General features: G+C 42.1%; 2 protein-coding genes across 4 annotated transcripts in view; one reads left to right on the top strand and one right to left on the bottom strand.

The window, feature by feature from the left end:
* LOC106598552 (beta-1,3-galactosyltransferase 2) overlaps positions 1 to 25,470 on the top strand; it is a 53,552-nt gene that overhangs the window by 18,080 nt on the left and 10,002 nt on the right. The gene's annotated exons all lie outside the window — the stretch shown is intronic.
* On the bottom strand, positions 647 to 23,483 carry ro60 (Ro60, Y RNA binding protein). Of its 3 annotated transcripts, none has more exons than XM_014189577.3 (9): positions 22,874 to 23,483; positions 18,025 to 18,656; positions 17,564 to 17,784; positions 16,945 to 17,091; positions 16,706 to 16,843; positions 13,331 to 13,447; positions 12,877 to 12,993; positions 12,481 to 12,627; positions 647 to 2,534 (listed from the first exon to the last, which is right to left on the bottom strand). In XM_014189577.3, the coding sequence occupies exons 2-9, from the start codon at positions 18,596 to 18,598 to the stop codon at positions 2,379 to 2,381; spliced, it is 1,617 nt and encodes a 538-aa protein (XP_014045052.1). In that variant the 5' UTR covers positions 18,599 to 18,656; positions 22,874 to 23,483; the 3' UTR covers positions 647 to 2,378. The 3 variants fall into 3 exon arrangements, with proteins under 3 accessions (XP_014045052.1, XP_014045051.1, XP_014045054.1); XM_014189576.3 differs by having other exon boundaries at positions 18,025 to 18,616; positions 22,874 to 23,478; XM_014189579.3 differs by lacking the exon at positions 22,874 to 23,483 and adding an exon at positions 20,013 to 22,850 and having other exon boundaries at positions 18,025 to 18,616.

Genomic DNA, 25,470 nt, shown 5'->3' with positions numbered 1-25,470 from the left:
TACACACATAGTAAAGAAATGTCCATGAAACACTTTATTAAGGTTTGCATTGACACTATGGCTAATGTAAATGGCATGCAATATGAACTGAAATCACCTTTCAGTTGAAAGAGGAATGGATTAGTCATGTGACAGTAAGGCCTACATTTAGAATTTATTCAGTTCAACTTTCTCTATCAATATGGACTGCTGTGGCCATTCTATCTCCACCTGTCAATGTGCCCCACTGTATTCTCTACTATCGCAAATGACTCCAAAGTATTATTACCTCAGAATGAATGCATTATTAGGGTCTAGAGCATTTTCAAATGTAGCATGTTCTGTTAACTACGTTCGAACCGATGTCCTCAGATGGGCTTCTATCTCAACTCATGGGGTTGGGACCAACTTGGGAACTGGTGGGGCCCTAATAGACTGACATTTTGTGCCATACTTTATATTGAATAAGATGAAATCAACACAAAGTAAAAAGGTCTTTAGAAATCACAGTTACCGGGTCTGAATTTGTTTTGTCTAAATTAGGGTTGATCTGAAATGACAGAAGACAGAAAATAACAATTCAATAAACCACAGTTAATACTTTCCACTTGCGCTATTTTAGCTTCAGCCAACATTCTCCCATTGAATTGACTGCTAAAAGGTAAAGCATTTTAGTATTCTCATTTTATTTATTCAATATTTGAAGAATTATAAAGCATTGCATTTTAAATATCTACAGTGTTACACAAGTATGACAAAGATACATTCAGTGGGATCTATTACAATGGAAAAGTAGCTAGTAAGTTTCTATGGAACATTAGTAAGTATTTGGATAACTGACATTCTAACATTAGTGCTTGTTTATCATAAACCTCCTACACTGGAATACTTTTAATGTGCGTCTAGCAGCTTCAGTCTTCAGACTATTAAATGGTCTTGTTTAGACCTTCAACAACATGATACAGCAATAGAAAAAGCCATTGGTAATCCATAAAATCAATAGATTCCAGGGTCGAGATCATTAGGCACCAAATAGAAAACCAATTGAAACAGGGAGGGACTTCCTGCACTTGTCCAATAAGAAACGTTCATTTTAAATTTTCCATTGTCCAAGATTTTAAAACCTTTTTGAACGTCTGCCCTAATGAACATGACCCAGGGAATAAACCAATTTTGCAGGTTTGCCAAAAACTGCCAGTGACAATGATGACAGTCACTCTCTCATCTCTTGGCATCAAATACTTCCTTGTTTTGACTTGTGACAAAGCAAATTAAACTAAATGGATTCGCATGTTACATGCTTCAGTGCACCAACTGTATTCTATCATGTGTTTGACCTAATAAAAAAACAAAAAATATATACTGCAATCGAACAAAATAAGTTGCTTATTCTTCTATATAGTGATTAGACCAATTGAAGAAGTCAAAAGAGACGAGGCAGGTTGCCTAGCGGTTAAGCACATTGGGCCAGTAACCAAAAGGTCACTGGCTCGAATCCCTGAACAGACTAAGTGAAATATCTGTTGATTTGCTCCTGTAAGTCACTCAGGATAAGTGAGTTTGCTAAATTATGAAAATTGACAGATTAAAAAAGCGCTCTATGTTCACATCAAACTTGCTATAACATATCAAAGGAGATTGGTGGCACCTTAATTGGGGTGGACAGGCTTGTAGTAATGACTGGAGTGGAAAAAGTGAAATGGTATCAAACGGTGTTCCAGCCATTATTTTGAGCCATCCTCCAGTGGTAGATGTATACAGGGATTCCTTCTTACATAAACTCCCCTACGTATTTATTTGGAGGCTGAAGCTAAAACTTTGAATTTGGCTCTATACTCCAGCATTTTGGATTTGAGCTCAAATGTTAGATATGAGGTGTGAGTATTTATTTGATTTATTTAACTAGGCAAGTCAGTTAAGAACAAATTCTTATTTGCAACGACGGCCTACCCCGGCCAAACTCTAACCCAGACGACGCTGGGACAATTGTGCACCGCCCTATGGGACTCCCAATCACGGCCGGTTGTGATACAGCCTGGAATCTAACCAGGGTCTGTAGTGACACCTCTAGCACGGAGAGGCAGTGCCTTAGACCGCTGTGCCCAAAAAGTACAGATGTCACTTTTTATTTGAGAGTATTTTCATCTGTTTTACCGTTTAGAAATGAAGCACTTGATGCATCATACCCCCAAGACATGCTAACCTCTCAACATGACCAACAGGGAGACCTTATAATTTTTTTGAGGTTATGATAAATTGAAGAAATCGTTATTGGAAATATCAACTTTAAAAAAGAAATCCGCTCTCTGCGTCGTTTCCAGCCACATCCATTTCAAGGTATTTCCACCAATTCTCTCCATATTTTTCTTTCTCGTCTTTGCACTGTCCAGAATCTGTTCTCAGATCAGGTCCAGGGCTAGGTTACGGATGACCTCTATGGCTCCCAGGTCAAAGCCGCAGAGGTCCAGCATGCCCCTGTCCTCGGCGGGGTCAGCGATGGATAGGCCGTTGGAGGTCAACCCACACACCATAAGTTTGGAGAAGATACCCATTTTCTAGCAAAAACAAAACACAATCGAGACCCTTTTAAATTCATATACTGTGCATACTGTCTATTCACACCACCACCACTATATATATATATATATATATATATATATATATATATATATATATATATACACAGTGCCTTTGGAAAGTATTCAGACCACTTGACTTTTTCCACATTTTGATATGTTACAGCCTTATACTAAAATTGATTAAATTAAATATTTTCCTCAATCTACACAACACCCCATAATGACAAAGCAATAACAGATTAAAAAATGTATGACAACAAAAAAACACCTTGTTTACATAAGTATTCAGACACTGCTATGAGACTCGAAATTGAGCTCAAGTGCATCCAGTTTCCATTGATCATCTTTGAGATGGACTCCAATAAAGTTGAAGAAACACATGTGGTAAATTCACACCTGCATATACAGCGCCTTGCAAAAGAATCCACCCCCTTGGTGTTTTTCCTATTTTGATGCATTACAACCTGTAATTTAAATGGATTTTTATTTGGATTTCATGTAATGGACATACACAAAATAGTCCAAATTGGTGAAGTGAAAAAATAAAAAATAGAAACTTGTTTAAAAAAAATCTAAAACGGAAAAGTGGTGCGTGCATATGTATTCACCCCCTTTGCTATGAAGATCCTAAGTAAGATCTGGTGCAACCAATTACCTTCAGAAGTCACATAATTAGTTAAAGTCCACCTGTGTGCAATCTAAGTGTCACACACACAAAATAAATGTCCCTTTTTCAGGACCCTGTCTTTCAAAGATAATTCGTAAAAATCTAAGTAACTTCACAGATCTTCATTGTAAAGGGTTTAAACAGTGTTTCCCATGCTTGTTCAATGAACCATAAACAATTAATGAACATGCACATGTGGAACGGTCATTAAGACACTAACAGCTTACAGACGGTAGGCAATTAAGGTCACAGTTATGAAAACTTAGGACACTAAAGAGGCCTTTCTACTGACTCTGAAAAAACATAAAAAGAAAGATGCCCAGGGTCCCTGCTCATCGGCATGAACGTGCTTTAGGCATGCTGCAAGAAAGCATGAGGACTGCAGATAAGGCCAGGGCAATAAATTGCAATGTCCGTACTGTGAGACGCATAAGATAGCGCTACAGGGAGACAGGACGGACAGCTGATCATCCTCGCAGTGCCAGACCACGTGTAACAACACCTGCACAGGATCGGTACATCCAAACATCACACCTGAGGGACAGAATGGCAACCACAACTGCCCGAGTTACACCAGGAACGCACAATCCCTCCATCAGTGCTCAGGCTGTCTGCAATAGGCTGAGAGAGGCTGGACTGAGGGCTTGTAGGCATGTTGTAAGGCAGGTCCTCACCAGACATCACCGGCAACAACGTCGCCTATGGGCACAAACCCAACGTCGCTGGAGCAGACAGGACTGGCAAAAAGTGGTCTTCACTGACGAGTCGCGGTTTTGTCTCACCAGGGGTGATGGTCGGATTCGTGTTTATTGTCGAAGGAATGAGCGTTACACCGAGGCATGTACTCTGGAGCGGGATTGATTTAGAGGTGGAGGCTCCATCATGGTGTGTCACAGCATCATCGGACTGAGCTTGTTGTCATTGCAGGCAATCTCAACGCTGTGCGTTACAGGGAAGACATCCTCTTCCCTCATGTGGTACCCTTCCTGCAGGCTCATCCTGACATGACCCTCCAGCATGACAATGCCACCAGCAATACTGCTCATTCTGTGCGTGATTTCCTGCGAGACAGGAATGTCAGTGTTCTGCCACGACCAGCGAAGAGCCCAGATCTCAATCCCATTGAGCACGTCTGGAACCTGTTGGATCAGAGGGTGAGGGCTAGGGCGATTCCCCCCAGAAATGTCCGGTAACTCGCAGGTTTTCCTTGGTGGAAGAGTGGGGTAACATCTCACAGCAAGAACTAGCAAATCTGGTGCAGTCCATGAGGAGGAGATGCACTGCAGAACTTAATGCAGCTGGTGGCCACACCAGAAACTGACTTACGTTTGATTTTGACCCCCCCTTTGTTCAGGGACACATTATTCAATTTCTGTTAGTCACATGTCTGTGGAACTTGTTAAGTTTGTCTCAGTTGTTGAATATTGTTATGTTCATACAAATATTTACAGATGTTAAGTTAATGAAAATAAACGCAGCGAGAGGATGTTTCCTTTTTTGCTGAGATAGAGTTGAAGTCGGAAGTTTACATACACTCAGGTTGGAGTCATTAAAAACTCATTTTTCAACCACTCCACAAATTTCTTGTTAATAAACTATAGTTTTGGCAAGTCGGTTAGGACATCTACTTTGTGCATGACAAGTCATTTTTCCAACAATTGTTTACAGACAGATTATTTCACTGTATCACAATTTCAGTGGGTCAGACGTTTACATACTCAAAGTTGACTGTGCCTTTAAACAGCTTGGAAAATTCCAGAAAATGATGTTATGGCTTTAGAAGCGTCTGATAAGCTAATTAACATAATTTGAGACAATTGGAGGTGTAGCTGTGGATGTATTTCAAGGCCTAGCTTCAAACTCAGTGCCTCTTTGCTTGACATCATGGGAAAATCAAAATAAATCAGCCAAGACCTCAGAAAAAAATTGTAGACTTCCACAAGTCTGGTTCATCCTTGGGAGCAATTTCCAAACGCCTGAAGGTGCCACATTCATCTGTACAAATAATAGTAAGCAAGTATAAACATCTTTGGACCACGGAGCCGTCATACCGCTCAGGAAGGAGACACATTATGTCTCCTAGAGATGAACGTACTAGAGATGAATGTACGAATTGTCCGTAGAGCTCCAAGACAGGATTGTGTCGAGGCACAGATCTGGGGAAGGGTACCAAAACATTTCTGCAGCATTGAAGGTCCCCAATAAGACAGTGGCCTCCATCATTCTTAAATGGAAGAAGTTTGGAACCACCAAGACTCTTCCTAGAGCTGGCCGCCAGGCCAAACTGAGCAATCGGGGGAGAAGGGCCTAGGTGACCAAGAACCCGATGGTCACTGACAGGGCTCTAGAGTTCCTCTGTGGAGATGGGAGAACCTTCCAGAAGGACAACCATCTCTGCAGCACTCCACCATTCAGGCCTTTATGGTAGAGTGGCCAGACAGAAGCCACTCCTCAGTAAAAGGTACATGACAGCCAACTTGGACTCTCAGACTATGAGAAACAAGATTCTCTGGTCTGATAAAACCAAGATTGAACTCTTTGGCCTGAATGACAAGTGTCACATCTGGAGGAAACCTGAGACCATCCCTACGGTGAAGCACGGTGGCGGCAGCATCATGCAGTGTGGATGTTTTTCAGCGGAAGGGACTAGGAGACTAGTCAGGATCGAGACAAAGATGATCGGAGCAAAGTACAGAGATCCTTGATGAAAACCTGCTCCAGAGTGCTCAGGACCTCAGACTGGGGCGAAGGTTCACCTTCCAACAGAACAATGACCCTAAGCAAACAGCCAAGACAACGCAGGAGTGGCTTCGGGACAAGTCTCAGAACGTCCTTGAGAGACCTAACCAGAGCCCAGACTTGAACCCGATCGAACATATCTGGAGAGACCTGAAAATATCTGTGAAGCAACACTCCCCATCCAACCTGAGAGGATCTGCAGAGATGAATGAGAGAAACTCCCCAAATACAGGGTGTGCCAAGCTTGTATCGTCATACCCAAGAAGACTTGAGGCTGTAATCAGTGCTAAAGGTGTGTCAACAAAGTACTGAGTAAAGGGTCTGAATACTTACATAAATGTGATATTTAGAATAAATTAGCAAACATTCCTACAAGCATCTTTTTGCTTTGTCATTATGGGGTATTGTGTGTAGATTGAGGGCAAAAAAACAATTTCATCAATTTTAGATTAAGGCTGTAACGTAACAAAATGTGGAAAAAGTCAAGGCATCTGAATACTTTCCGAATGCACTGTATATATACACACACAGTACCAATCAAAAGTTTGGACACACCTACTCATTCAAGGGTTTTTCTTTATTTTTACTATTTTCGACACTGTCTAATAATATTGAACAAAAAGTATGAAATAACAAACATGGAATCATATAGTAACCAAAAAGTGTTAAACAAATAAATATACTGCTCAAAAAAATAAAGGGAACACTTAAACAACACAATGTAACTCCAAGTCAATCACACTTCTGTGAAATCAAACTGTCCACTTAGGAAGCAACACTGATTGACAATAAATTTCACATGCTGTTGTGCAAATGGAATAGACAACAGGTGGAAATTATAGGCAATTAGCAAGACACCCCCAATAAAGGAGTGGTTCTGCAGGTGGTAACCACAGATCACTTCTCAGTTCCTATGCTTCCTGGCTAATGTTTTGGTCACTTTTAAATGCTGGCGGTGCTTTCACTCTAGTGGTAGCATGAGACGGAGTCTACAACCCACACAAGTGGCTCAGGTAGTGCAGCTCATCCAGGATGGCACATCAATGCGAGCTGTGGCAAGAAGGTTTGCTGTGTCTGTCAGCGTAGTGTCCAGAGCATGGAGGCGCTACCAGGAGACAGGCCCGTACATCAGGAGACGTGGAGGAGGCCGTAGGAGGGCAACAACCCAGCAGCAGGACCTCCGCCTTTGTGCAAGGAGGAGCAGGAGGAGCACTGCCAGAGCCCTGCAAAATGACCTCCAGCAGGCCACAAATGTGCATGTGTCTGCTCAAACGGTCAGAAACAGACTCCATGAGAGTGGTATGAGGGCCCGATGTCCACAGGTGGGGGTTGTGCTTACATCCCAACACCGTGCAGGACGTTTGGCATTTGCCAGAGAACACCAAAATTGGCAAATTCGTCACTGGCGCCCTGTGCTCTTCACAGATGAAAGCAGGTTCACACTGAGCACATGTGACAGACGTGACAGTCTGGAGACGGCGTGGAGAATGTTCTGCTGCCTGCAACATCCTCCAGCATGACCGGTTTGGCGGTGGGTCAGTCATGGTGTGTTGTGGCATTTCTTTGGGGGGCCGCACAGCCCTCCATGTGGTCGCCAGAGGTAGCCTGACTGCCATTAGGTACCGAGATGAGATCCTCAGACCCCTTGTGAGACCATATGCTGGTGCGGTTGGCCCTGGGTTCCTCCTAATGCAAGACAATGCTAGACCTCATGTGGCTGGAGTGTGTCAGCAGTTCCTGCAAGAGGAAGGCATTGATGCTATGGACTGGCCCGCCCGTTCCCCAGGCCTGAATCCAATTGAGCACATCTGGGACATCATGTCTCGCTCCATCCACCAACGCCACGTTGCACCACAGACTGTCCAGGAGTTGGCGGATGCTTTAGTCTAGGTCTGGGAGGAGATCCCTCAGGAGACCATCCACCACCTCATCAGGAGCATGCCCAGGCGTTGTAGGGAGGTCATACAGGCACGTGGAGGCCACACACACTACTGAGCCTCATTTTGAGGACATTACATCAAAGTTGGATCAGCCTGTAGTGTGGTTTTCCACTTTAGTTTTGAGTGTGACTCCAAATCCAGACCTCCAAGGGTTGATAAATTGGATTTCCATTGATTATTTTTGTGTGATTTTGTTGTCAGCACATTCAACTATGTAAAGAAAAAAGTATTTAATAAGATTATTTCATTCATTCAGATCTAGGATGTGTTATTTTAGTGTTCCCTTTATTTTTTTGAGCAGTGTATATTTTAGATTCTTCAAAGTAGCCACCCTTTGGCTTGATGACAGCTTTGCACACTCTTAACTAGCTTCATGAGGTCGTCACCTGGAATGCATTTAACAGGTGTGCCTTGTTAAAAAGTTAATTTGTGGAATTTCTTTCCTTCTTAATGCGTTTGAGCCAATCAGCTGTGTTGTGACAAAATAGGGTTGGTATACACAAGATAGAACCTACTTGGCAAAAGACCAAGTCCATATTATGGCAAGAACAGCTCAAATAAACTAAGAGAAATGACAGTCCATCATTACTTTAAGACATGAAGGTCAGTCAATATGGAACATTAAGAACTTTGAAAGTTTCTTCAAGTGCAGTTGCAAAAACCATCAAGCGCTATGATGAAACTGGCTCTCATGAGGACCGCAACAGAAAAGGAAGACCCAGAGTTACATCTGCTGCAAAGGATAAGTTCATTAGAATTTGCAGCCCAAATAAATTCTTCAGAGTTCAAGTAACAGACACATCTCAACATCAACTGTTCAGAGGAGACCGCGTGAAATCAGGCCTTCATGGTCAAATTGCTGCAAAGAAACCACTACTAAAGGACACCAATAAGAAGAAGAGACTTGCCTGGGCCAAGAAACATGAGCAATAGACATTAGACCGGTGGAAATCTGTCCTTTGGTCTGACGAGTCCAAATTTTAGATTTTTGGTTCCAACTGCCGTGTCTTTCTGAGACGCAGAGCAGGTGAACGTATGATCTGCGCATGTGTGGTTCCCACCGTGAAGCATGGAGGTGGTGGTGTGATGGTGCTTTGCTGGTGACACGGTCTGATTTATTTAGAATTCAAGGTACACTGAACCAGCATGGCTACCACAGCATTCTGCAGCGATATGCCATCCCATCTAGTTTGCACTTAGTGGGAATATAATTTGTTTTTCAACAGGACAATGACGCAAACACACCTCCAGGCTGTGGAAGAGCTATTTGACCAGAAGGAGAGTGATGGAGTGCGGCATCAGATGACCTGGCCTCCACAATCACCCGACATCAACCCAACTGAGATAATTTGGTATGAGTTGGACCACAGAGAGAAGGAAAAGCAGCCAACAAGCCAACAAGTGCTCAGCATACGTGGGAACTCCTTCAAGACAATGTAGAAAATAGTAAAATAAAAACCCTTAAATGAGTAGGTGTCCAAACTTTTGACTGGTACATATATTTATATTCCAGACTCTGACTAGGCTTGGGCAATATACCATTCATTTTATTTATTTCACCTTTATTTAACCAGGTAAGCAAGTTGAGAACAAGTTCTCATTTACAACTGCGATCTGGCCAAGATAAAGCAAAGCAGTTCGACACATACAACAACACAGAGTTACACATGGAATAAACAAACACACAGTCAATAGTACAGTAGAAAAAGTGTATATACAGTGTGTGCAAATGAGGTAAGGCAATAAATAGGCCATGGTGGCGAAGTAACTACAATATAGCAATTAAACACTGGAATTGTAGATGTGCAGAAGATGAATGTGCAAGTAGAGATACTGGGGTGCAAAGGAGCAAGATAAATATATAAATAAATACAGTATGGGGATGTGGTAGTTGGATGGGCTGTTTACAGATGGGCTATGTACAGGTGCAGTGATCTGTGAGCAGCTCTGACATCTGGTGCTTAAAGCTAGTGAGGGAGATATGAGTCTCCAGCTTCAGTGATTTTTGCAGTTTGTTCCAGTCATTGGCAGCAGAGAACTGGAAGGAAAGGCGGCCAAAGGAAGAATTGGCTTTGGGGGTGACCAGTGAGATATACCTGCTGGAGCGCGTGCTACGGGTGGGTGCTGCAATGGAGACCAGTGAGCTGAGATAAGGCGGGGCTTTACCTAGCAGAGACTTGTAGATGACCTGGAGCCAGTGGGTATGGCGGCGAGTATGAAGCGAGAACCAGCTAACGAGAGCGTACAGGTCGCAGTGGTGGGTAGTGTATGGGGCTTTGGTGACAAAATGGATGGTATTGTGATAGACTGCATCCAATTTGTTGAGTAGAGTGTTGGAGGCTATTTTGTAAATGACATCGCCAAAGTCGAGGATCGGTAGGATGGTCAGTTTTACGAGGGTATGTTTGGCAGCATGAGTGAAGGATGCTTTGTTGCGATATAGGAAGCCGATTCTAGATTTAATTTTGGATTGGAGATGCTTAATGCGAGTCTGGAAGGAGAGTTTACAGTCTAACTAGACACCTAGGTATTTGTAGTTGTCCACATATTCTATGTCAGAACCGTCCAGAGTAGTGATGCTGGACGGGCGGGCAGGTGTGGGCAGCGATCGGTTGAAGAGCATGCATTTAGTTTTACTTGCATTTAAGAGCAGTTGGAGGCCACAGAAGGAGAGTTGTATATGACATTGAAGCTCGTCTGGAGGTTAGTTAACACAGTGTCCAAAGGGCCAGAGGTATACAGAATGGTGTCGTCTGCATAGGTGGATCAGAGAATCACCAGCAGCAAGAGCGACATCATTGATGTATACAGAGAAGAAAGTCGGCCCGAGAATTGAACCCTGTGGCACCCCCATAGAGACTGCCAGAGGTCCGGACAACAGGCCCTCCGATTTGACACAATGAACTCTATGAGAGAAGTAGTTGGTGAACCAGGCGAGGCAGTCATTTGAGAAACCAAGGCTGTTGAGTCTGCCAATAAGAATGTGGTGATTGAAAGAGTCGAAAGCCTTGGCCAGGTCGATGAATACGGCTGCACAATAATGTCTCTTATCGATGGTGGTTATGATATCGTTTAGGACCTTAAGTGTGGCTGAGGTGCACCCATGACCAGCTCTGAAACCAGATTGCATAGCGGAGAAGGTACGGTGGGATTCGAAATGGTTGGTAATCTGTTTGCTAAATTGGCTTTCGAAGACCTCAGAAAGGCAGGGTAGGATAGATATAGGTCTGTAGCAGTTTGGGTCTAGAGTGTCACCCCCTTTGAAGAGGGGGATGACCGCGGCAGCTTTCCAATCTTTGGGAATCTCAGACGATACGAAAGAGAGGTTGAACAGGCTAGTAATAGGGGTTGCAACAATTTCGGCAGATAATTTTAGGAAGAGGGTCCAGATTGTCTAGCTTGGCTGATTTGTAGGGGTCCAGATTTTGCAGCTCTTTCAGAAAATCAGCTATCTGGATTTGGGTGAAGGAGAAATGGGGGAGGCTTGGGCGAGTTGCTGTGGGGGGTGCAGGGCTGTTGACCAGGGTAGGGGTAGCCAGGTGGAAAGCATGGCCAGCCGTAGAAAAATGCTTATTGAAATTCTCAATTATAGTGGATTTATTGGTGGTGACAGTGTTTCCTAGCCTCAGTACAGTGGGCAGCTGGGAGAAGGTGCTCTTACTCTCCATGGACTTTACAGTGTCCCAGAACTTTTTTGAGTTTGTGCTACAGGATGCAAATTTCTGCTTGAAAAAGCTAGCCTTAGCTTTCCTAACTGCCTGTGTATATTGGTTCCTAACTTCGCTGAAAAGTTGCATATCATGGGGGCTATTCGATGCTAATGCAGAACGCCACAGGATGTTTTTGAATTTAGAAATATTTACAAATAATGCCGGTATGATTTTCAATACCGTAATACGATACCGTAATAATAGTTACTTATACTGTAACTATAGGTTAAGTATAACTATAAAAAATGTCCAATGTGTCAAATAAATTAGATCCAGCTCAGGACTCCAGCTATGCATTTGGTTTGCTAACTTGCTAGCTAAGTGGCTAGATGTCAAGATCAAGCTTCTTGGTTACAACAGAGACATTCAAACCTCTCCTGGATCAAGATCCCTGTTGCCTAAATAGTTATGTATTAAAAAAAAAAAAAAAGGAAGTGTTTTTTGGGAAATACCGGCCCTTGTGTGGACATTCGGTAATACCGTATAACCCCGGGAAGGTACAGAAACAGTATGAAAATGTGGATGCCGCCCAACTAACTCATATTTTTAGAATTGGTGTGTATTGCTAGGTATTATCGCACTTTGAGTTAGAAACATAAGTATTTCACTGTACCTGCGATAACATCTGTAAAATATGTGTACGAGACCAATACATTTTAATTTGACATGATTAAGAACGATCAGAGGATACAATATTTGCGGATGTGTCATGCCATGTTTGCCACTTGCATGCCACTACAGTGTTGTAGTTCCACGTAATGACATACAATATAATGATGTAATAATGAGGCTGTATATCTATGCAACCAAAAGAATAAGGAGTTAAGAGGGGAAGGACAGTGGTACACCACAGCAAAGTGTCTTACATGTCGGTACATCCTCAGACACTCCGCTGGATTGGCCTCGCCGTGCCAACAGGCACTGTTGGTGAATATGATGAACATGTCCACGGTGATCGTCTTCTCCGAGGCCCACAGGATGGGGAGAGCACAGTCTGTATAGCCACTGGGGATCTGTGAACAGGTGGTTGACACAGGGGGTCAGCTATGAACATGACACAGAGTCATTACATTTTAAATTGATAATGTTCAGTAGGGCCCAGCGTAACAAAACGGAAATTAACTTTTCTCAAGCCTTTCAGTGAACTTTTAGAACTTTGGCAAGAGAATTTCGTTTTTTTCCAAGCAAGCTTTCCGTAAAAAAAATGTATTTTGTCATTCAGAGGTGCATAGTTTGCAGAGAGACACTTCTTGTTTCCATACCTTGACCAGCTCGGTTGCTACTTGTCGAAGAGACATGCCTTCAGTGATGGTGCAAGGAACTATAGCTCCTTCAGAGTAGGCCATAACCTGTGTCTCTGCCTCCGTCCGCGCAAAAATCTGTAACATAGATACAACCAAGATACAACCAACTTAGAACACAATGCTGAAATAATTCCTGGCATCTCAGAGAGGGACTAACATTCAAATGTAAAAATGACAAGTCCTCATTACAAAGCACGCATGCAATGCCTGTGCTCTCTTGAGATGGAGGCATGTGGGGAAACATGTGGCAGGAATCCATAGAATGTGTCAACAGACCCTTTCCTTGACTATACCTTCCTCCAGAGACCAGTCTTCGAACTGTTAGAGACACCGCTTTGAAAGACAGCTACAAAACAACTACATTAGTCATTTAGCCTTGTTTAGGAGTACCGCTCATAGTGCGTTGACTTACCATGGCCATGGCTGCAGCCGCTACAGCTGTGCTGACGGCAGTCCCCTTAACAACGCTGCTCAGTGATGTGCTAATGTCCACCGCCACCATAAAGCGCTTCCCCGCCGGCTCCACGTTCTCAGGAAAGAAACACAAGTGAAGTAAGGTGGCAGGTTGCCTAGAGGTTAACAGTGCTGGTCCAGTAACCCGAAAAAGGTTGCTGGTTCAATCCAGAGCCGGCTAGGTGAAAAATCTGTCAATGTGTCCTTTAGCAAGGCACTTAACCCTAATTACTTATGTAAGTCGCTCTGGATAAGAGCATCTGCTAAATGACTAAAATGTAATGGGAAAAAAACGAAAAAAAACATGGCAACAGTAAACATGTCGTCCCTGAATAATAATGCATCCCAATTAAGATATTGTTTGTGACTAACACATTTCAGTTAATTACGATAGCTACCACCTTGGGCCAATCAGTGTCATTTTGAAAATCCCGGATCTATATGGCACGACGCATCATACCCATGTTTCGTAAAAATGTGGCCACTAACGTCAGATATCGTGTGCGACAAACGTATCCATTTCATCGTGGGGGACAATTAACGTTTTGCATTTGTGAACACTACTCAGAACAGTGGGATGCTCTGTGTAGGGCTGTTACGGTGACCGCTTTACCGCCACACCGGCGGTGACGAGTAACGACCGCAGTCAAATTCCATGTGACCGTTTAGTCACGGTAACTAGGGTTCTCCAAGCTCTGATGCTGCTCATGGTCATTAGTAGCCTACTCAGCACTCTATTGTCTCTCTAATCACTGTGACATCAATGCAAATGTGATCGAAAAATCAAACACTTCATGAGACCCCATAGGCAATTGCGTGAGAAAACAGTTGATGGCCTCTATTAAAAAGAGGAGCCCATCAGGTTTCTATAGGCTAGGCCTACTATATTTATTTCTCAAATTTCCTAACACTAAACACATCGCTTCACTTTACAACAAGAGTATTGCCTACCTGGCTGGCATGAAAATTAACCACGGGAAAAGCGTCCACCGTTTGCTAATTAAGTGCATAGATTACATTTTTTCCCCCAGCATCTGTTCCGAGACAGGTGCATGATAACGGTCACTTCTAAATCAAAACAATTTTCACACAGAGTGCATTCGAACGTTTTCAGACCCCTTGACTTTCATATTTTGTTACGTTACGACCTTATTCTATAATTGATTACCCCCCCTTTAAACTACACACAATACCCCATAATGACAAAGCAAAAAGTATATATTTTTTTATTTCTGCAAATGTATAAATTTACATACAGTTGAAGTCGGAAGTTTACATACACCTTAGCCAAATACATTTAAACTCTGTTTCACAATTCCTGACATTTAATCCTAGTAAAAATGCCCTGGCTTAGGTCAGTTAGGATCACCACTTTATTTTAAGAATGTGAAATGTCAGAATAATAGTGGAGAGAATGATTTATTTCAGCTTTTATTTCTTTCATCACATTCCCAGTGGGTCAGAAGTTACATACACTCAATTATTATTTGGTAGCATTGCCTTTAAATTGTTTAACTTGGGTCAAATATTTCAGGTAGCCTTCCACAAGCTTCCCACAATAAGTTGGGTGAATTTTGGTCCATTCATCCTGACAGAGCTGGTGTAACTGAGTCAGGCCTTCTTGCTCTCACATGCTTTTTCAGTTCTGCCCACAAATTTTCTATGGGATTGAGGTCAGGGCTTTGTGATGGCCACTCCTTGACTATGTTGTCCTTAAGCCATTTTGCCACAACTTTGGAAGTATGCTTGGGGACATTGTCCATTTGGAAGACTTATTTGCAACCAAGCTTTAACTTCCTGACTGATGTCTTGAGATGTTGCTTCAATATATCCACATAATTCTCCTTCCTCATGATGCCATCTATTTTGTGAAGTGCACCAGTCTCTCCTGCAGCAAACCACCCCCACAACATGATGCTGCCACCCCCATGCTTCACGGTTGGGATGGTGTTCTTCAGCTTGCAAGCGTCCCCCTTTTTCCTCTAAACATAACGATGGTCATTATGACCAAACAGCTCTATTTTTGTTTCATCACACCAGAGGACATTTCTCCAAAAAGTACGATCTTTGTCCCCATGCGCAGTTGCATGCCATAGTTTGGCTTCAATGGAAACAGGATGCACCTGAGCTCAATTTCAAGTCTCATAGCAAAGGGTCTGGATACTTATGTAAATAATGTAACTGTTTTTTATTTGTAATACATTTGCAAAAATGTCTAAAAACCTGTTCTCACTTTGTCATTATGGGGTATTGTGTGTAGATTGAGGAATTGTTTTGTAATAAATATTTGAATAAGACTGTAATGTAACAAAATGTGGAAAAAGTCAAGGGGTCAGAATACTTTCCGAATGACCTTCTCCTGGATGCTTTGGAGCACGCAGCTGGGAATTATTATTATATTCCCACACAAGGGGGATGCCACTGGGAAATTCCAGGCACTATCAAGTGCTTGTCAAATTGTGAATGAGAGACTGTTGAAGTGTGTTCAGCGTGTGCAAGAAACAAAGCAGAGCTCATGCCTTTCATGCAACTTTTTCTAATCATTAGCCGCATCATGCAGCCTTAGAATGTATTAAAAATCAAAACCTATAGCCCAACGTTTGGATCACAACTGAAGTTGAATACATAGCTCTAAATTAAGCATATAGGAGGACCTGTTTCTTTGTTAACCGCTCAACACAGAACAGCCACGTAGGCACTCCCTCAGAAATCGTTTGGTGAAAATATTATTTATATTTTATTCAGCTATGTTCAAATGTATTTTTCATACCATAAAATAATGCCACTGTAATTCTAAGCAAATCTTGTCTGCTAAATGAACTAGTGTAGCCCACAACTATATGGCATAGGTAGATCAGGACAACTCAAGAGTATGCTATTCTGTTCTTCTGAAATAGACTACAGTCCCGTGTGGCTCAGTTGGTAGAGCATGGTGTTTGCAACGCCAGGGTTGTGGGTTTGATTCCCACGGGGGACCAGTACGGAGAGAAAATAATTATAAATGTATGAAATGCATGCATTCACTACTGTAAGTCGCTCTGGATAAGAGTGACTTACAGTAAATGACTAAAATATAAATGGAAAATTTTCTTCATATCATGTTTCTTAAGACCTGTCTAAAATAAATAATGGATTTATTGTGATGGTGCAAGCTATATTAAATGTATTAGACTTTTTAAAATGTAGATGTTCCAAAGTTCTGCATCAGTGGCTTGCAGGTTATGCTAAATATGTTTATGTTAATTAACATTTGCTTGACAATCACTGGCTGACAAAATTTCATGACTGCCACAGCCCTATCTGTGAGTATCAGTATATGCGACGCTCGACTTACTGTGAAACATTTGTAGAAAGCAGAGTCCAGTGCTTTGATGATGTCAACGTCTGGTTCCCATTTCACTTTCCCCCGGTTGCCTTGGCCCCTTTTGTAGTTTTCCGAGGCTGTCAAGACGCTGAAAGGGTGGAGTTTTGCCTAAGACAAGAATAAAACAGTTAGATAGATCCCTGGGAAAGCATTATGTGAATGAATCCCAGTTGTCAGAAGGTGAGAGACAGTAGGTAGGTACGCCTCACCTTCTTTAAAGCCGCCTCACTCTGGATCCTCTCGCACACCTCTGCCACGTCTGAGCTTCCTGGTTCCAGGACTTGGTCTGCTGTCATCTTACCCAGGGTCCTTAGCATTGACTCCATGGGCATCTCCTTTAACAATGCCTTCCATACCTGCAGTGGAGAAAAGGCATCATACATGACCAAAAAACAACCCCCATCCCACAAAAGTAATAAGGATGTCTTGAGACCCTACACATGAAAAAGTGATAATTCCACTATGATAATTATATGGTGCTAATATTTCCCATTAATATGGCATTGAGACATAGAGCTGGATGTAGAAAACAGCTAGGAGTGTGGCTTAGAGTAGGCTAGTGGTCTAAGCCGCAGGCCCCAGCCTACATATACTCCCGCGCAATGGATTTGAATCTGTCACACTGCTATATTTCAGCACACTCTCTCCTCTATCTTTCCTATGTATCACGGTTAATAACCAAAACTGTGAGGAGTGGGACTACACTCTTAAAAAAAAAAAGCTAGCAGTGACGAGGACATCTCAACATCTGACCAACTTTAATTTGAGCAAAGTACACCTTTAAAAGAGTTGGTTAAAAACATAAGTTGGTCGGTGCACACTGCTCACCGCTTTGGACTTCAGGTGGTCTGTCAGAAGTTGTTCCCGCTCCAGACTATGCTCCTCTATTAGATGGCTGACCTCCATCTCATCAGCACTGTGTTTGACCTTCTCAACCGCTTCCAGGTACGAGAGGACTTTGATCACCTCCTCCGAGTTCTCCTTGTCGGCGTATGCCCCCTGGACCTCCTTCCATCCTTTCATAATGTATTTACTGATCAACACGATCGCTGCAAGCACAGCAGAGTTGTCAGAGCAAAAATCAGACAATCACTTGTTACTTTAAAGGCTTTACTGAGATACTATTTTATTACTGATTTCATCCATGAGGATAACCCTTATACTAAAAAAATGGCATCAACACAAAAAAACATTCTCCGTAGTCTAAATCTTACACCATTTACTTATGTCCCTTGTATATTGATAATAGTGTTTGAGAGTGTGTACATTGTAAATCTCTTGCAGCTCACCTTCGTTAGCAGGCTTGGCGTGGGAGAGTCTGAGCAGATCCTGATGCGACCAGCCCTCTCTCGTTTTATACTTGGTCACCGCCAGAGCCAGGCCCATGGGGTCCTGTTTATTGTACCAATCCGACACCGCTTTCCTCAGGGCCCGTCCCCATATCCCGCACCGCATCCTCTCTTTTGCCTCCTTCTTGTACTGGATGAAGGTAAAGAGGTGCTCGGGGGCCCGGCACACGTCACTCAGGGCTCGGAACGCCCCCTGTCTGGTATTCAGGTCCAAATGTTGGGAGCACACAGCTAAGGCGAACAGGGAAGGGTTGGTCCTGACTGGCCTGCCCTCCAGAGCCAGCCTCTTGACCTCCTCCACCACCTCGCAACCCCTGCCCTCCTGTAGCAGGGAGAGCAGAGCCAGGGCACTCTCCATGCCCAGCCGGTGCTCCTTGGTGTCATAGATGGCCATTTCCGAGCCGTAGCAGATAAAGCGGCGGAGCCTGGTCATGTCTGTTACCTCCCATGGGTGCACACCGTCGCCAACTGAGTTTTGGCCGTGGTCGTTGGCATCCTGTCCCAATGGCTCCATTGTGATAGCTCCTCTAAACTGTCAGATGGATGGACAGGTAGAGACACAGATGTTTCAGCTGAAAGTAACAAACTTTTTTTGAATGGACAATTGCACTGGTTTGCTAGGGCGATCAGCAAACCAAGGTGAAGTCGATTTTATAGTCACACATTCGGACATTCAACAGACATTCGCCAAAAGCCATTTAAAAATCAATAACTAATTCACCATGTCACAGAATCATCAATCTAGATATGATTTATTCTATAAATGTCTAGCATACTTTTACAACCTTTTGTTATGCAGACAAATTCCAGTTTTGATTTTCTAGAAATACATAAAATCTCAAATATTGCATGTAAAGATGAATAAATCAATAACCAACTAATTCAGTGATTGTCGCAGAAAAAAGTGAAAATATACATTTATTTGCGAGAAATGTTCATTTCAAGTGCAATTTGTTCTATATGAAGTTACACAACCTTCAATTGTATGCCAAATCAATGTTTGCATTTTTAGTGCAACAGTTCCACATTTTAAAGTAGTTACAAGGCACACCAGTCCTTTATTTATATGTCTCTAATTTAACACCAAAGAGGCTCCTTCCAATATTTTCCTATTTTGGCTTTGTTAAAGTCCTTCTTTGTCATCCCCAGACAAGCTGAACGGTACCATCTTCTGGGGTAATAGATTCAACTGTTCAACATTTACAGCCAAATGTTTAATACCCCAGGTATTCCCAGAACACATTCTGGAAAGTATATAGAAGCAGTGGTCACTTTATTAGGTACACCCCCCCTATGCATCTGGAACAGAGCGAATTCAAAACTGTTGATGAAACTGGGAAAGGAGATACTGTTCAAGTTAAGTCCAGTTGGAGTTTATTACACAGTCAGTACACGTTTTGAAACTTTTCTGAGTTACAAAAGACCATCAAAGACTGTGCTGTCATTTTGCACATTCTAAAGTTCAAACAAACAGTAACAGAATACCTGAATACTTCTCTGCATGCTTTAGTGTCTAGCAAGCAAAGACCATGGGACTTGGTGTATGTAGGAGCAATTTATTTTCGTGAATAGGGTGGTGAACCTAATAAAGTGGCAACTGAGCATCGATATAACAAACAACTCCTTTTGAGCAGTGTCTGTCTGTTATGTTTGATCAATGGGTATAATGGTAAATCTGATCCCCAAGGTCCTCATAGGCTCACTTGGATATATAGAGTTGGAGGTAAAGAAGAAAGAGGTAAAGAAGAAAAATATGAAACTAGGACATTAAAACACTGACAGAATTCTTTCATCCACATCCATTCACATAAAATATGTCTTTTAAACTATAAATACTCTTCTAAGACCACTGTCTTTCTGGACGTTTTAAAAGGTTAGAAAATAGTTCTTTCTGCAAGGAATGTGAGTTGAAAGGGATATGGTAATACCTATGTAGGTGACGTAGTTTCTCCACTGGTATAATGTGTGGTAGTTGCACACCTCCCTGCTGAATTATGTAGAGCCGATTTGAGCCAGTTGATTTTTTTGTTGTGAAAAAACACATTTTCACGTAGGCTCTGTGCTAGCAGTTTGAGAGAGAAAGAAACCAAATAGCCTGTTGGAAGTACTAGGTTTTAATGGTTAGTGCTAGTAGATTGCAGAGGGGTTCACATACAGTTCTGAGGCAAATCATAATGTATACATTTAGCCTAAAAACAAAACATGTACCGTCCACTTATTAGCGTTTTATATTGTTATCCACCCTCTGGTATATACATACACTACAGTTCTTAAGATGGGGGTCACTTAGAAATGTCCATGTTTTTTAAAGAAAAGCAGATCATTGTCCATTAAAATAACATCAATGATCAGAAATACAGTGTAAACGTTGCTAATGAGGTAAATGACTATTGTAGCTGGAAACGGCAGATTTTTTATGGAATATCTACATAGGCCCATTATCAACAACCATCACGCCTGTGTTCCAATGGCACGTTGTGTTAGCTAATCCAAGTTTATCATTTTTAAAGGCTAATTGATCATTAGAAAACCCTTTTGCAATTATGTTAGCACAGCTGAAAACTGTTGTCCTGATTAAAGAAGCAATAAAACTGGCCTTCTTTAGACTAGTTGAGTGTCTGGAGCATCAGCATTTGTGGGTTCAATTACAGGCTAGAAAATGGCCAGAAACAAAGTCCTTTCTTCTGAAACTCGTCAGTTCATTCTTGTTCTGAGAAATGAAGGCTATTCCATGCGAGAAATTAAAAGAAACTGAAGATCTCGTACAACGTTGTGCACTACTCCCTTCACAGAACAGCGCAAACTGGCTCTAACCAGAATAGAAAAGAGGAGTGGGAGGCCCCGGTGCACAACTGAGCAAGAGGACAAGTACATTAGAGTGTCTAGTTTGAGAAACAGATGCCTCACAAGTCCTCAACTGGCAGCTTCAATAAATAGTACCCGCAAAACACCAGCCTCAATGTCAACAGTGAAAAGACGACTCTGGGATGCTGGCCTTCGAGGCAGAGTTGCAAAGAATAAGCCATATCTCTGTCCAGTGTCTGTTCTTTTGCGCATCTTAATATTTTATTTTTATTGGCCAGTCTGAGAAATGGCTTTTTCTTTGCAACTCTGCCTAGAAGGTCAGCATCCCAGAATCACCTCTTCACTGTTGAAAATAAGGACATTTCTAAGTGACCCCAAACTTTTGAACAGTAGTGTTTGTTATGGTTCACTCTTAGTTTTCCTTATCTCCACTGTGGAATGTTGATGTTGATCCTCTTGGTCCTCTTGATCCATCCACCCGTCTTCTTTGTTAATCAGGCCTGACCCCTTCATCCCGTCGTTTGTTCCTGTAATCTAATTTAATATGACTGAAGATGCAGAATGTTATGCCAGGACCCTTCTAATAGGGTATAACAGACTCGTTAGAACTTTGACCACACGCCCTCTATCAAATCAAAACTGGATTTTTTTACTCAAAACAAAAGGTTGTAAAATGATGCTAGACATTTATAGAATAAATCATATCTAGGTTGATGATTCTGTGTCAAATGGTGAATTAGTTAATGATAAAAAAATAAAATAAAAGGCTTTTGGCGAATGTCTTGAATTTGTGAATATAAAACCAACTTTACCTCGGTGTTCAACAAACAAGACAGACAAGACAGACAACTGGTTATTATGTTTCTAATTATGCACGCCATTGTTTGTTGTTACTATGCAAAAGCCTATTAGCTAACTTAGCGTAGACCTTGTATGGCTAGCCAGCTAATAACAGTCATACCTCTGGCTAACATAGAAGATAGCTAGCTACCTTATGACTGTGAAACTAGCTACTGTAGACAACTACCAAATGCTATGCACAGCTGCTGCTTAATTTGGTTATGTCAGTTTATGTTGGCTAACACGTTAGCTAGCTAACGTTAGTCAGTTACTATACTGTAGCTAGCCAGCTAACAATTATCACACAAACTAGCTGGCTGGCTACATTCCTAATAGATAACTACAAGCATCCATGGGGCAAGGCAACGATTTAAATTATCATTACAAAAAAAACATTAAAGTACTGCCGACCAACTCGAGTCACAGTCAGAGAGCAGTTCTGGCTAGCTTTGCTAATCTTGTTGTAGCGCTGGTCCAGACGCAAACTAGCAGATCCGACACACTTTCATGTTTATATTATTAAGTCACTGCGCAAGTTATGGCTTCGGGAAAACGTACCTCCAAACCAGGGGCGAGAAATGAGTTGTACTCCCAGTTGTACCATTATCGCAACTGTTAAACCAATACGTTTAAATAAACTCCCGTAATCTTTCAATATTCTCGTTTTAACAGTTGGGATAACGGGACAATTCGGAGTACAACACATTTCTCATCCCAGGATTGAGGTACACTTTCCGAGCCGAAACACCGGCTCTGTGGGTCCTAACGAGCATGTGCGTGGACCAATGGCTGTATGGACCAGAGACAGTCTGGAGGAAAACAAAAGTGCTCAATAACGTTTACCGGTATTTCTGGGAAACGACAAAGTGTGTCAGCACTCCAATAACATAGCTAGTGACTTTGGTGAGTAACGAAAGTAAATTGATGCCAGTCACTAAACAAAATTGGGGAAAATAGAAAGATTAAACCGCACGTAACAACATTGACCAGAGTTAGTGATTTGGCTGCGATGATAGCTAGCTAGCTGTAGTTAGCCACACTGTTTGCACAGTACTACCTGGCCTAGCGATACGGACACATTTGGAATTTTTCCGGTTTCTATTTTGAAGACAAAAACATCACATAGGTTGGTTATTGCACTTACCACACTCTGTGACTAGTTAATAACGTAGCTAATAGTTGATTTTCAGGTCGTATGGGCGTCACTGGGGAATCATACAGACCGATGACTATTAACCGTTCTCCTAGCATCAGGATGTTATGCTGTCCGCAAGATCTCGGGTGCGTTCGTAAATTCACTCTGGATATCTAATCCGAATTCAGAGCGCTGCCGTCTGAGTGTGACGGGGTGCCGAATAACTGATGCATTTATGAACCCGCAACACCCTTAAGACCGGTGTCAGTAAAAGTCGGCAAAAAAAAAACTTGTCAATTGTTGCCAGCAGCACAATTACAGTCACCAACACTCTATGTAACAAGAACACAGCCTAAACAGCTCTGCTAGTGCGAGAACAATGGTCAGAGTAAGGTGTTCTCTCATTTATGTCTGGAAGTAGCTAGCAAGCTAACTTTAACCAGTTAACTTGGGTGACTGCCGTTGTGAGGTCAGAACACTCAGATAAACCCTACTCCTCGGCCAGAGCGTCCAATGTATGCTCTGAATTTATGAACGGACAATGAATGTACATACTCAGTCTGGCACGCCAGTGTGAATTTACGAACACACGCTTTATTTTTTCCTTCAAAATAAGAGTCCCTCTGCAAAGACATGCTAAAGTTTGGGTAAATCGATATATATTTTTTTGCACTCAAGTGCAGCACATCTGTTTTTCACAGCATTGTAATACATGGATAATTTGACATATTTATATAAATACTTTTAATAAAATACAAATATATGTTATTGGAATTACTCAATTTCAGAAACTTAAATGCCAGTAGCATACCACTCTGCATCCCACTGCTGGCTTGCTTCTGAAGCTAAGCAGCGTTGGCCCTGGTTGGTCCCTGGATGGAAGACCAGATGCTGCTGGAAGTGGTGTTGGAGGGCCAGTAGGAGGCACCCTTTGCTCTAGTCTAAAAAAATATCACAATGCCCCAGGACAATGATTGGGAACATTGCCCTGTACAGGGTGCCGTCTTTTGGATGGGATGTTAAACGGGTGTCCTGACTCTCTGTGGTCACTAAAGATCCCTTGGCATTTATCGTAAGAGTAGGGGTGTTAACCCTGGTATCCTGGCTAAATTACTAATCTGGCCTTCGTACCATCATGGTCACCTAATCAGCCCCAGTTTACAATTGGCTCTTTCATCCCCCCTTCTCTCCCCTGTAACTATTCCCCAGATCGTTGCTGTAAATGAGAATGTGTTCTCAGTCAACTTACCTGGTAAAATAAGGGTTAAATAAAATAAATGGCTATCGTGCTGAGCAACGGGTTGAATACAGAATACTGACACTGCATATTGGCTTATAGAGAAACTAACTATATTTGGTTAGTAGAGACCCTACTGAGTATTTCCCAGCCCACTTTAGCTGTGACAGGTAGAAAGGTTTTCGCTCTACAAGCCAATATGGATCCTTCTTACAATCTATTGTATTGCATTGGGGGCTATGGACGGGGTGAAGAACAAAGTACTGCTGGGTATGTACGACACAGTCCCCCTCCAAAACTACACATATAAGGTTAGTATAGACCAAACTGAGTATTTCCCACCCCACTTTAGCTGAGACAGGTAGAAATGTAATCTCTACAGGCCAATATTCTTAACATATCAGTGTCAACATTGTATTTTTTCATTATTGATCAAAAAAATATATATATGTTTTTAGAAACCATATATTTGTTTTCATAAATTGCCGTTTTGTATTTTGTTGTTGGCACAATAAAAGTGGCAATTGATTAAAATTCAATATTATTTGAATGAGTTATGCAATGTTTTGAAATGCAGGCTTTTATTTTTGAAGGTTTTACCATTACCATACTAATTGACGTCGTTGTCTGTGCTGCTGGCAGAATACTATTTATTCAAGGCTAGTCTCGGACTACTACTCTGCTAGCGGCACTAACGATGACGTCACTTATCGTCATGAGAAACCTTCAAAATAAAAGTCCAGATTTCAAGACATTGCACAGTGAAGAACTTATTCAAAAGAAATTACATTTTAATCAATGTTGATTTTAATTGGCTCATAAACAAATATAATAATGAATTTATAAAAAATTAAATTACATGAACATTATTTTGCTCCCTTCGAGGCAAGCAACACTGAGGCATGCATGAGAGCATCAGCTGTTCCGGACGACTATGTGATCATGCTCTCCGTAGCCGACGTTAGTAAGACCTTTAAACAGGTCAACATACACAAGGCTGCGGGGCCAGATGGATTACCAGGACGTGTGCTCTGGGCATGTGCTGACCAACTGGCAGGTGTCTTCACTGACATTTTCAACATGTCTCTGATTGAGTCTGTAATACCAACATGTTTCAAGCAGACCACCATAGTCCCTGTGCCCAAGAACACAAAGGCAACCTGCCTAAATGACTACAGACCCGTAGCACTCACGTCTGTAGCCATGAAGTGCTTTGAAAGGTTGGTAATGGCTCACATCAACACCATTATCCCAGAAACCATAGACCCACTCCAATTTGCATACCGCACAAACAGATCCACAGATGATGCAATCTCTATTGCACTCCACACTGCCCTTTCCCACCTGGACAAAAATAACACTATGTGAG

This window comes from Salmo salar, chromosome 03, assembly GCF_965601325.2.
Source record: "Salmo salar chromosome 03, fSalSal1, whole genome shotgun sequence".
NCBI classification, from domain to species: domain Eukaryota; kingdom Metazoa; phylum Chordata; class Actinopteri; order Salmoniformes; family Salmonidae; genus Salmo; species Salmo salar.
The sequence above is the reverse complement of the archived record's forward strand: the minus strand, read 5'-3'. Positions and strand labels throughout refer to the sequence as shown.

Bases quoted from the DNA above. Each gene is read 5' to 3' on its own strand.
- ro60 (XM_014189577.3), bottom strand. From the start codon at position 18,598: ATGGAGCCATTGGGACAGGATGCCAACGACCACGGCCAAAACTCAGTT. The intron at 17,092-17,563 runs GTGAGCAGTGTG...TCTCCACTGCAG, and splicing joins ACCACCTGAAGTCCAAAGCG to GTATGGAAGGCATTGTTAAA. The intron at 16,844-16,944 runs GTGAGGCGTACC...TTCTTGTCTTAG, and splicing joins GTGAGGCGGCTTTAAAGAAG to GCAAAACTCCACCCTTTCAG.